Below are 13,330 nucleotides of genomic sequence, written 5' to 3' on the forward strand. Positions count from 1 at the left end.
TGCTGCTGCTTCAAGACTTGAAGATGATGTCAACTTTCATTAAACAGTGGATCCTAAGGCGGCAAAAATTTTCCATCTTGACCCTGAAGTTAAACGACCTGCTTTGATCCTGCTTAAGAAGGAGGCTGAGAAACTGAGTTATTTCGGTTGGTCTCTTTTTTATAATCACAGTGGGTGAGATGTCTCAATTTGATTGTTTTGTGTTCCTTTACTCTATCTTCAGTTTCTCATTTCTGCAGATGGTAAATTTAAGAAGTCTGCAATTGCCGAGTGTGTCTTTGCGAACAAGCTTCCTTTAGTCATCACATTTCTGTTTCCGTTCTAAAATTAATTTTTGTTTTTGTTGCTGTTTTTGTTTTTGTTTTATACATAATTGATATCTACATTGTATTTTTGTTGCAGTTTCTGTTTTTATTTGCAGTTTTTCCGTGCATATGTGTTGAAATGTTTTTTTTTTAAAATTTTAAAAACTGTTGATTATATATATATATATATATATATATATTTTTTTTTTGGGTATAACTGAATAAATATTTCAAAATCAAGTTTGGTGTAGTGGTTTGTGAGTGCCCTCCTCTTTTGAAGGTCAATGTTTGAGTCCCTTCAATGATACAAAATCTTGTTTTTTTTTTGGTCCCCTGCAGATGGCGGGTACTACATTTTGGTCTTTTCTCTTCTTTTTTTTTTTGGTCGGAGTCGCTGGAAAATTTTAAGTAAATTTAGGTTTTAGCCACAAAAAAACTTTCACTTTTGGAAAAAGCCAAAGTTTTTCAAAAAATACAAAAAAAATCTCAACTTTCAAATAAAAAACATGCAAATGTAAATGATTTCTTAGGAAATCCAAAAATAAATAAGGGGAATTTTATCCATTTTGGCTTCTTTTAAAAAATTTCTCTCATTTGGCCTTTTCCAAAATCTCCCAAAATTTTATTAGAAACGAATAGAAAGATTTACATCGGCTGCAAGAATATTAAAGAGCCATTCAGTTCCAACATAATCCCACATATGAGAACCTCCTGTCTAGAAACAAAACGAGCTACTGCGTGTACAACCCAATTACAACGCCAGGGTGCAAACACAAAGATCACTCGTGCAAACTGAGACACCAGCTGCTGTATGTCGAAGACAATCCCTTCGAGGTCAGCATCCACTGCAACCTGTCCGTTGAGTATTGGGATACCTCTTTGGACATTGACTACATTTTGGTCTTTAGCCTTATGCTAATTAGATGAAATTGTATTCCTATCTTCCAAATTAGTAAACTATATTGTGTTTTAAAACTAAAGCTCTAAAAAGATAAACTAAATACAATAACAGGGTTGGGCTGCTAGGTGCTAAAAGAACGGTGCCCATCAATCACTATATGAACCTCTATCTCTGAACAATTTGAGCAGCAATCACTACATGAAAACCATCTTTTACGTTTCTCTAATAATTTACACAATTATGATGATACATGGAAAACTATCTAACATTCATGACAAAACCGCAAAAAGTGTGATGTATGCCCTAATTTTTCCTCCTTAAATGTCTTGATCACACCGTGCAACGTTCTTTTGAGCCTTTTGGGGCAGAAGACGTTTACAGTTTCATCTCACAGGTATATGTTCTCCGAGCTTTTGGAGGAGAAGCTCCTCAATAATCAGTGTTAAGTTTTTCAATCAGATATCCTTGTTCAAGCTTTGCACATGCAAGGGGTCAGGGGGTTCTCCCACAGGTCATAGTTAGGGAAGGTCTCTTCTGGTAATCCAGTTCGTGTTTCGTGGGTGACAACAACGTCTTCGGCAAAGGTTGCCCATCCCAAGTAAGGGTCCCCAAAAGATTTTGACATAAGCCCCTTGTCTGGTTTTATGGATTTAAGACGATGACCCATATACCTGCGTGCCCCTATGATCAGTTTAGCAAAGTTGCCTCCATGGGTCATCACAAATACATCAGACTTCAAGCAAACCAGGAAGTCAAGTGCTGCCAAGCTAGTCACATGCTTCCTGAAATTATCCAACTCCTGCTTAGTTGCCAACTCCTCTTTCGTTACCTGTTATGAACAGTCAAAATGAACCTATCCATCAAGAGGGGGCAAAAAGGATTTAAAGTGAAGAAGTGTCCATATGATCCATCAAGTTTCAGCTTTCAAATGATTAATAGTTATCTGAAGTAAACTCAGCTAGAATTATTACGAACCGGAATTTCTAAAATCAACATGTCATTCAGGTAAATATTCTAAATAATGGAAATGGTATAATGTTTTAAGATATAATTTACTTAACAGTTCAAAACTAATGAGCCACCTTCACGACATAAGATCAGTCAGTAAGCTATGTTAGAATAAATTAGAAGTTCATACCAGATTTGGGAACATGTTCCTCAGTGGTGCCATCCTGTTGTGCCCACCATAGACCTGTCCGGAAGCAACATAAATTTGAGTCTCCTTAGGATAGCCCATTGCTCGAAGAATCACAGCCACTTCCCCAGGCTCAAGGGGACATCTCCCTTCCTTCCGCTTCTGCAGGGCTAGTTGCCATAGATGGGTACCATTCTGCATACCAAAATCGCCACCAAAAGAAAAGAAGAAACAAAATAAGACTAATATTCTTTTAAGATTCTGACTGCGTAAAGTTGATCTAGATTATTTACCTTGTACCGTCTTGGCCATTCTTTTTCTCTGTATTTTGCCATTAGAGCTTTCTCTTCCCTTGTGCCCACAAAATCACAGAAGGATAGACCTACCATCCCTTTCTCAAACCTAAGATGAAGAGCCCTGCTAAGTGTGGAACTGTTAGTGAAGTTGAAAAGAATCCTGAAAGGGTTAAGCTCACTTTCCTAATGCCAATGTTACATACATATAAGGATTGGAGCTGCCAGTGCGGTTTCTCATCCTTGATGCTAATAAATCAGCCATCTGCTCTATTTCAGGAAGAAACTTAAGAGCATGATAGTTAACCCTGCACCTTAGCCTGTTGATTTCTTGAGGGACATTGTCATACCTGAAACCAGATTGTTAGCTTGATAAACGTTGTTGACCATTTGTCAGCAGCTTAAACCTTTTTTATCCAGCAGTTTTCTAACAGATATAACCACTTGTAAGTTTAGGGCAGCACAAAACACACCTATATATCAAATTCATGACTTACCCCAGTCGATCAACAAAAGGTTTTAGGGCCATTATCTTCTTCTCCTTGATTCGAGGCAGAACATTGTCGATGTAAAATTGTGCCGGTGCATACTTAGGAATGTTCTTTACTGTCCGTCTAAAGAAAAAAATTCCACAAATCATTGCGAGTTGCACCAACAATCCAAATGTTTTCCCTAAATTGGAGGGAGAGAGGGAGAGAAGGAGAGATATAAAGACAGAGAGAGCGAACTTAACCTTATACTTGAAAATAGCTCAGTTTTGTCTGTAAACCACTCAGGAATATCACGAACAATTCGTACATCATCCTTCAGGTAATCAATGAAATGATCAACATCAAAGATATCTTCAAATTTCCTGCAGATATTGTCATATTTTAATGAAGAATTGCATAAGAGATCCCAACACAGTACCATATGGAGCAATTTCAAATGGTCATATTTTTCAGTGATCCTAAAAAGGGAAAAAGATTTATAGATACATTATGTGTGCATACAAGCTACTTCTGTTCCTATTAAGTTGACAAGGGAGATTAATCCAAATTTTCAAGATTTGTAACAGAAGATCATTAACATGAATAACGATATTCTCTCTTCTTTTTTTCTTCTTCTTTACACATATACTGCGTTTAAAACATTACACTATTGTGACAGTAAGTATAAAAATAATGGTAAATCTCACGTTTGGTCTTTCCAAATCTGATCCTGCTTCAGCACTGGCAAAATAAGGGTGGCATTCATTATTTTGGCCACAGCCACTGCATTGCATATCTGCATGAAATAATATACACAATGGTAAATAAGTGTACATACATGGCTGACCACTTCACATACAATGATAAGGCACAATCATCCACTTCTCAAAGGGTGAACTTAATAAAACCCAGTTAAAAAACAATATCTCATACTAATATGCGAATTACCAACCAGACTAGTGCATTTCTCCACCATTATCACTCAATTAAAATAAGTTCAGATTGCTATATATATTTGTTTGTAAACCATGGGAAATCAATGGGATCCACAAGGCCGATAAAGTATATAAATGAGCAATTTGTGTGTAAACAGAGAAATCAGCCAAGCTACATTGGTAAAGCAAAGACCAGTAAAGCTCTTCTGGCCACAAAGAGAGCAGAGCAAATACAATGAGCTTACAGCCACAGCAAGAGAGACAAGCTAATAAACAAGGAGAACACGTGACTGCCACATCAGCAGACAAGCTGTTGCCAATTTCAGCAAGCCATCCAGCATGGACACCAAGCTGGCAAACATATTATGGTTGAAGTTGTAACAGATTAACTGTTACGGCTAACAATTGTGACTAATCTGTAACAGTCTAAAGCCATCACTTAAGTAACAGGCTGAGCTGGCTTTCTGGCAAATCCTTAGGAGCGTTGGCTATATATTTGAGAAAATGGATACTGTACTTTCTCTTGAAGGTTCTTGAAGTTTTCTTTCACTTGTCCATTCTTATAATGTGCACAAGTTGGTGAAAAAATTAAGGAAAAGACTTTATAAATCAGATTACAAGTAAACAGAGCAGAACATACCGCAATTCTTTGCTGATTTAGACCCCCCTCTGCATGGATAAATATGTACCCAGTTGTTTCATTTTCAGGTGGAAGATCTGAATAGAGCAAGAAAGATTCTAAATTTAGAAAGGAAACTCAAACACGGAAATAGAATCTAGAACTTGACATAGTAAACAGATCTAGATTACAAGGGAGCAGCAACAGCAACTCACAACAACATTGTAGTTAGATTTCTAAAACAGTAAAAGAGGAGCTCAGCTTACCTGAAAACCCACCAAGGCGACGCTCAGCACAGGGCTTCCAAGATGTGGTTGCTGAATAAGGATTCTCCCAAAGTGAAGGCGCTTCCTTGACCTGAAATTTCAACAATCTCACAATTTCATTACAGACATTTCAACGTTGACCTAACACACAGCTTCATAAACTTACATGAGGACAGTGAAGAGTGATGCCATCTTTTTTACACAAGTAAGGAGCATTCTGCAATACAATTCAACAAAAAATGAAAGCAATTAACAAACATAAAAATCCAGAGCTCCAAGAAAATCTGATCTTATCCTAATTTCCAGACACCAGAAATCCAAACAAGAAAAAGCACAAAAAGAACCAATACCACTCGTTTCACGATTGCCAAAATCGACACTAAGCCAAGGAGGGAAACGACAATGACCACGACGAGTGAGATCCTAGAGCTGTTAGCGTCGTCGCCAATGGACGGACAGATAGATTGGAAATGGGAGAAGAAGGGACGGTCACGATCTTTGTAGGGGTGGCGACCGCGACCGTCGTCGTCGTCTACGGGTTGAGTGTCCGATATCAAAGGAGAGGAGTCTTCATCTCGCTTCATTGGAGAAGAAGTGCCTCGAGCCCCCATCGAGATGGAGTGCCTGAGCTCAGCCATGGCTCGCTTCGGACTGTAAGTCATGGCTTTTGAGGTTTTTTCTGGCTTTGGTATTGTTAAAGGTGGAGTGAGGAGGTCAAGCCAAAGGCGATTTATTTTCGTAAATAAAATTAAAAAAATGAAAAAACAACAATTTACTTTTGGTCTATATAGTTTTCCCATTTTATAATTTCATCCCGTAGTTTTAATTTTAGGAATTTGACACCTTTCTTAAATTGATCGAATTGAAAATGATAAGAATACAATTGAAAACATTGAAACTAGATAGACTAAAGTAATAAATCTTGCAAACTACGGGGACTAAAAAGACTTTTCGTTAATTGAAAAAATTACGTGGGAACGGCACCGTTTTGATGGGGATGGGCATTTTCGGACATCTAAAACTAACAGCCCGAACACTGGCAACTAACCAAAGCCATCATCACGCAGAGACAGAACCTAGCAGCCCGGCACCAAAGAAGGAACACGAAGCACACCAGTGACCGCCACATGGCGGCCACTCGAGCCCCTCTGTCCTCATACCAAAACCCTAGCTCCACATCCACATTGAAATCTCCTCCCAAACCCTCTTATGTCGCTTTTGAAATCAAAGCCTCGACCTTGAGGAAGAAGAAGAAGCAGAACGGCATTAGGTGCGAGATCAAGAGCTTCGAGAATCCGCACAATTGGACCATCGAGCCGGATACGCCTATTCACGTCTTTCACAACCCTCCAGAAGCTCAGGTGGCAATGGCTTCCGGATCGGCAGTGAAGAAAGTGAAGAAGGTCTGCCTCTTCTACTGCGCCGAGACCAAGTCGCTCGCTCAGAAAGTCGCGGCTCAATCTGACGCCATTGAGCTCCGTAGCATCACTTGGAGGTGAGCTGTAATTAGGCATTTTCCATGGAAAATGTAAATTTTCATTATAAATGCATAAGCTTTATTGTTTCTGAATTGCTCTTGTATGCAATTTTGTAAATTTTGTTTCTTTTAGGAAATTTGATGATGGGTTTCCCAACATATTCATACCCAATGCTCATGGCATTCGAGGACACCATGTGGCCTTTCTGGCCTCGTTTAGCTCCCCATCAGTGATTTTTGAGCAGCTCTCTGTGATCTATGCATTGCCGAAGTTGTTCATCTCCTCATTCACGCTCGTCCTTCCCTTTTTTCCCACTGGGACTTCTGAGCGTATGGAGGATGAGGGAGATGTTGCCACCGCTTTCACACTTGCCAGGGCCTTGTCAAATATACCCATTTCAATGGGAGGGCCCACTAGTTTAGTCATCTATGATATCCATGCCTTGCAGGTTTCTCTACCTTATTACTACACAATTATGTCTTCGCATAGTCATCAGTAAGCAATATGCAATGATTTTTCTGACAGTATTTTTTTCATTGTCTTTTGTGTGTTTAGGAGAGATTTTACTTTGGTGATAATATCTTACCATGCTTTGAAAGTGGGATCCCTTTGCTCAAAAGTAGGCTGCAACAGCTCCCTGATTCTGACAATGTAAAGTTCTTTTCCCCTCTGCATGTTGAGTCCTGGGAATTTAGATGTTGATAAGAGTAATTATTCAAATCAATTTTTATTTCTGAAATTGTGTGATGATTTTCTTCACATTTCAGATATCCATTGCTTTTCCTGATGACGGTGCATGGAAACGATTTCATAAGCAGCTACAGCATTTCCCAACAGTATTTTGTTTTCCCTTTCCTAGTAACAAGTTGGAGCTAAGAGTCTTCAAAACCACATATACATGACAATTATCTTCCTGTCTTCTTGTTTGTTCTAAGTATTTTGACAAGAATCTGCTCATTAAGTCCTGTGCACTACTCTTCATAGTTATATAATAGGATGGATATGTCAATGAGCTGGGTGCATTAAATTGCATGCTCTATACTCTGATTCCATCCTTAAGATTTCATCATAGAGCTTATAGTTTGTGTAAGAGGTGCAGCTGGACAATGTTTGTTCAACTATGTTGTGGTTTCATCTCCTTCGCTGACATTTTCATGAACTTTAATATTTACTTCATGAAGGCGTGATTTAATTATGTTTCTTGTTGGCTGCATAACCTTCCACAATTAAATGCAGATTGTCTGTGCTAAAGTTCGGGAAGGTGACCAACGAATTGTACGTATTAAGGAGGGAGACGCAAGAGGACGGCATGTTGTGATTGTTGATGATTTGGTTCAATCTGGTGGCACCTTGATCGAATGCCAGGTATCAAAATCCTGGGTGAACTTCTTGTCTGCTGCCTGATACTAATAACCTTAAAATAAAAGAAGACTGTGTATGAATGATGTGCCTGCCTTGAGCACAACATTTTAACCCTATAATACTGGTCATAACACACAGAACCTTGAAATTCAGATAGAATATGGCCCAATTGATAACATGATGAACACTTTTGGCAAAAAGTAAACAATAAAATTGTCACTGGGTTGGATCTGGAAAATAACTTCTTGAGCAATAGATGGACATTGGACTTATTGCTTGTTTCTTGCTACACACTCCTAACTTTCACAGAAGAGAATAGTTCTTCCATTTGTTTATGCCTAATCTGAAATGTCTTGTTACGTTCTCACTTGTTTTAGAAAGTTTTAGCCGCCCATGGAGCTGCGAAAATCAGTGCTTATGTAACACATGGGATTTTTCCTAATAGATCGTGGGAACGCTTTCAAAGAGATAATGGAGGTATTACGTGCTCTACTTACTTTTCCTCTGAAGTTTTTATTACTCGTTATTCTTTTGATTTGTAGTTAACTTTCATGCTCTTGTATAATTTAACAAAAAATAAACTCACTACTACATGGTGCCAACTTGGTTGAGACTCTCCAAGTACGATTTCTAATTCCTCTGTGCATTCTTTCTTTCATTTGCCAACCAGGGAAACCTGAGCATGGGCTGACCTACTTCTGGATTACAGACTCATGTCCACTGACAGTGAAAGATGTGATGCACAATCCACCGTTTGAAATTCTCAGCCTTGCTGGTTCTATAGCGGCTACTCTTCAAATATAAGAGAAACTTAGGAGCACTAGATAAAAGTGCCTTCTCTTAGGTTTTATGTCTTGTTCTCCCACCCTTTCTTCCTCTTATGGGGTTCAACGGATTATAGAGTCATCAAGCATAGAGAAGTACAAGGATTCGAGTATCAGGCTGCAGCGAAGAATTTTTACTTTTTGTAGCAGTTATTATGACAAAATGATGCAAACTTTCAGGGGCATTGACAAAGTTTAGCACTTTGATTACAATAAACACCTAGTATCCTCAATGCTAAGTTGCTGTCAAAAGTATAATCTAGCTCTAGAAATAAAGCAAGGGCAAATAGCCATTTCTGAAGAAAAGTTATAGGCTAACATTGTCTACAGTTCGAGCATATGTGATTTCCTTTTAGACAAATTGTAAGAAGTTATTTCTATATATTAAGTATTTCATATGTGCAAAGCAAGTGAAGGAAGTTAGCCTTCATATTGTATCATTACTCTTTAGTAACTGTTTCTGCACTGGTGTGCACACTGCCTGCCTTTCTTGGCCCAGTATCCTTCTCCAGAAGGATGGTACAAACTCAATGGTGATGGCAGCTTGCAAGGATGAATCTGACAGAATGGGTGCTGAGGTTGGTGATCGTCGTGGAGGGTGGCTTGCCAATCATCGTGGAGGGTGGCTTGCCAATCACTTCAGGCAGGGCGAAGCCACCTTCGGAGCCATCTTTTTTGGATGAAATTCTTAGATAGGTCTATAATAGTTTTTTATTATAGTAATTTTAGATGTTATATAATTGTTGGTGATTACAAGAAGTAAAAAGATATTTGTTTTACTAGCATTTATCAAACTATAGTTTTTGCAACAAATTCATGGTCAATTTATTCTATATATTTTGACCAAAAAAACCAATTTATTCTATGTTTACAAGTAGTAAAAAGTGATCCGTATTTATACGACAATTAACGAACCAATAGAGGAACAACACATAGACAAAAGAAGGAACCGGTAAGGAATCATTCGGCACCCCTGATTGCCGAGCGCAAAGCCAGACCCCAAAGCATCTTTTGGACACGTGGAACGCCCACAATGAATGTCTACAGTCTCACATTGAAATTCTAAATAACATGCACACCTCCCAATACTTATAAATAGGGGCACAAGTCTCAAAATGGAGGTAAGGAACTTTCGGCATACTTAGCTATTACTCTGTCCAGATTACTATTCACTCTGTACTTACTTAAGTATCGAAGAGCCTTCGGCTGGTACCACACTTGTGCCTTAGGCCTTACCGAGTTCCCTTTAAAGGACATTTGTCGTGTTGCTGGCAGAGCTGGGGGAGGCAGAGTTGATACTAGCGAAGCTAAGGGTGTAAATGGCAGAGGTGGAGCTGGGGAAGGCATAGTTGGCAAAAGTAGAGGCCGAGGCCTATTTGGCAAAGGCGGAGCTAGCGGAGGCATAGTTGGCAAAGGCAGAGTTGGTCGAGGCTTATTTGGCAAAGGTGGAGCTAGGGGAGGCATAATCGGTAGAGGTGTAGCTGGCATGGGCAAAGATGGCGAAGACGTAGCCGTCAATGGCGGAGGTGTAGCTGGCAAAATTAGAGCTAGAAGAGGCGTAGCCGGCATAGGTGGAGATGGCGGAGGTGTAGCTAGCACAGGCGGAGATGCCGGAGGTGTATCTAGCAAGTGCGGAGCTGGCAAAATTAGAGCTAATGAAGGCTCAGCCAGCATAGGCGGAGATGGCGGATATGTAGACGGTATAGGCAGAGATGGCGGAGGTGTAACAGGCAAAGGCAGAGATGGCAAAGGCGTAGGTGGCAAAGGCAGAGCTTGTGGAGGCGTAGCTGGCGAATAAGTAGTTGGTTCTGCCCCTACCTTGAGGCAAGGTACATTGGGCACAATAGTGCCAATGGAAGTTCCAATATTATTATTGCAAGAGGCATAAATCTTCTTACCAGGAACATCAGAGGTAACTTTGATGCGGTCCATAATAATGTTGTGGCAACTTGAATTCTGGTCACAATCTAATTTGATCGCCTCCTCACTCGCAGAAGTTCCTTCAAAATCAATGTACTTCATATCATCCACCGACACAGCCGAGGCCTGAGTTTTGCATTTGTGATCACGATTACAATAAAACTGGTCAATGATGATGGAATTTTGAGCTCTATCGAGTGTGATCTTCTCAAACATTATGTTCCTAGCATACCTGGATTCACCCTGCCACGTCTTGATCCTGTAGTCCCACTGAAACTACAATCTCTCACATACACATTCTCCACTTTCTCAAGTTGCCCATTTGCTCCCAAGCTTCCCACAATGTTTGCAAAAGAGAATTTTAAGTTAATATTATATTATAAGCTAGATTTTTCAATAAAGATTTCTGTTAAGGACTACGTACCTAATTCCATGGCCTGGTCCGCACACAATGTTGGCGATGTTGAGATCGAAGCAGCCACCGTTTATGGCTATATAGTCATCGCCGGTTCCAATGGTAGAGTGTTGAATAAAGACATTGTGTGAGCTTGAGATGTCAATGCCATCAGTGTTTGGACTGTCTTCAAGTGCGGTTATGGTGAGATGAGGGACATACACATTGTTGCAATTGCTTATAGCAATGTGGGCTCTTGAGCTGTTTAGATGAGTAAGTCCACTGGAGTTTAAGATTATCGCATCCATGGAAGTGCAAAGCCTGCAGTAACATTCAAATTAGTAAACCCAATTTCAGTAAATATATATATATACACTAAATTAAATTAAATTAAAAAAGAAAAATAATTCATACATCTAGTGCTTTGCAATTCTTCTTATTCATCTGGAGGAGTTTGCATGATAATGTGTCGTATTGGTTGGGAGTGGTCCACCAAGATGAACTATGACCGTCGATTTCTACCATCAACCAAGAGATTGCCCAAATTCGAAAATTGGAGCCAATCCGATGATTCACACCCTTTCCATGCATCCAACGTTTTGGGTGCCACCAGTTTTTCCAGGATATGCTCACCACACCCAACAGGAAAGGAGAAAAAGAACAATTTAATCAGTTTTTCAATAAGTAAGAAAAATCATATTGTTGAAATAAGTGATTTCAGCTCATTAAAAAAAAAAAAAAACCAATGTTTTCAAAGGCGTGTGTAGGTTACCTGAACATGAACACTATTTGAGTTGCAAGGACCTTCAAACTTGATGGGCTGCAATAAGAAAGTTTTTGCTCTGGTATAACAAGTGTTGGTACGCCGTTAGCTTCATCAGATGCTCCACATAACTCTTCCCATGCTTTTACAAAAGCCTATATTTGCAAAGTGAACAAACTGTAAGTGATTGCTTCTTTTAGCTTAAGATAATGGAAAATAAAGAAATAAAATAAAACAAGAAAAATAAAAACTGTAATAACCCAAACCTTAATTAATATTTCATTATTGGTTTATTAGATAGAAAGACAATTTTGCCCCTTGGAATAATTTATTAAAGAAAAGTTGACTTTTTGACCGAGAAAGAATTTAATAATTCCACACACACCGTTGCGTAGAACGTGACGAAACGAGTCCGTAGACACGTAGCGAGCTTGAATCGGAGCTTTAATGAAGAAAATACGGCCAAAATACGTATAGGGGCAAAATGGTAATTTGCAAAGTCAGAATTTGAAAACCTCAATTCTCTCTCTCATCCCTCTCTCTCTCTCTCTCTCTCTCTCTCTCTCTCTCTCTCTCTCTCTCCTCGCGATCTATTCTTCCCCTAGTTCGAAAACCCCTCAGCCGAACCTCCATAACCACCCAGCCACGCCACACCTCACCTTGACCCTCCGGACCTGACCCAATCGCACCGGCGTCAGCTCTGCCGCCAAGCCCGACCTTCCCTGCCGCTCGGCAATCACGGCTTCGTCGAAAAAATAGAAAAATCCGGCCGGTTTAGTTCAAAATTTCACAGCCGTCGATCTCCGTATTCCGGCCACCGAATCGGACGATCAAGGTATAGATCCTTACCTATTTTTCATGACTTAGCTGCTGGTTGGGTAGGATTGGAACGATTTCTAGCCTAGGTAGATCAAACCACGATCCAAAGTTCGGCAGGTTTTGAGATTGAAATTCCAGCCACTTATGGCTAGTTTTTGGGGTATGTCCAAGAACAAAAGTGGTTCCAAATAGGGTGCTTCATCTAGAGTAGGAGTTTGGGCAGGTGGTTTGGAGTTTTTCCGACGCAAGAAATTTATCAAGCCACCCACGGGCTGCCGGCTCGTGTGGCGGCGCATGGGCAGTTTAGTGGAAACCACATTCAGTCCTAAAGTGATCATCGTGTTGTCACGAGCGCGTAGGAATTTTCGGATCTCAATTTGGATACCGTTTGAGCCTCGAACGGATGTTGCATATTGTGTGATTTCCGGGTTCAATACAGTTGAGCCGTTGGATCGTAATCTTTTTCAGATATGTTAATCTAGACAATTCCAGGATCGTTTAGGATTCGACGGATCATGAATCGGAGTCCCGGATACTCCGAAATCGCAAACCCTAGGGCTAGGGTTTTAGAAATCATGCGATTGTACAATCGTGATCAATCCGACCGTCCGATCGAGATCAAACTCTCGGGACATGTGTCTTGGGTATATTGGAACTTCTAGAGACTTCTGGATCATAATTTTGAGGTCGTGGACCAGTGGGGTCCCGGGTTGACTTTTTGGGACTTTAGCGTTTTTTGAGTCTTGATATACTTCTAAACTATTCTAAGTGGAAGGAAAGCTTTTATGGGCATATGAATAACTTTAATTTGATGCACGTACTTTTAGGAGCCGGGGGTCAGGGTTT

At 39.9% G+C, this 13,330-nt stretch overlaps 2 protein-coding genes across 2 annotated transcripts; one reads left to right on the top strand and one right to left on the bottom strand.

Moving 5' to 3' along the window:
- Window positions 1–1,008: 1,008 nt before the first annotated feature.
- LOC117625481 (protein PECTIC ARABINOGALACTAN SYNTHESIS-RELATED) lies at window positions 1,009–5,668 on the bottom strand. Its single transcript, XM_034357033.1, has 11 exons — window positions 5,275–5,668; window positions 5,091–5,141; window positions 4,925–5,015; window positions 4,680–4,756; window positions 3,812–3,900; window positions 3,368–3,487; window positions 3,132–3,248; window positions 2,841–2,984; window positions 2,635–2,758; window positions 2,345–2,536; window positions 1,009–2,035 (listed from the first exon to the last, which is right to left on the bottom strand). The coding sequence occupies exons 1-11, from the start codon at window positions 5,584–5,586 to the stop codon at window positions 1,676–1,678; spliced, it is 1,677 nt and encodes a 558-aa protein (XP_034212924.1). The 5' UTR covers window positions 5,587–5,668; the 3' UTR covers window positions 1,009–1,675.
- A 298-nt stretch (window positions 5,669–5,966) lies between these two features.
- Window positions 5,967–9,028, top strand: LOC117625490 (ribose-phosphate pyrophosphokinase 4). Its single transcript, XM_034357042.1, has 7 exons — window positions 5,967–6,419; window positions 6,535–6,850; window positions 6,958–7,053; window positions 7,170–7,238; window positions 7,639–7,767; window positions 8,142–8,241; window positions 8,435–9,028. Exons 1-7 carry the CDS (start codon window positions 6,052–6,054, stop codon window positions 8,566–8,568), a joined length of 1,212 nt encoding a protein of 403 aa, XP_034212933.1. The 5' UTR covers window positions 5,967–6,051; the 3' UTR covers window positions 8,569–9,028.
- Window positions 9,029–13,330: the final 4,302 nt, after the last annotated feature.

Source organism: Prunus dulcis, chromosome 1, assembly GCF_902201215.1.
Source record: "Prunus dulcis chromosome 1, ALMONDv2, whole genome shotgun sequence".
Lineage (NCBI taxonomy): Eukaryota > Viridiplantae > Streptophyta > Magnoliopsida > Rosales > Rosaceae > Prunus > Prunus dulcis.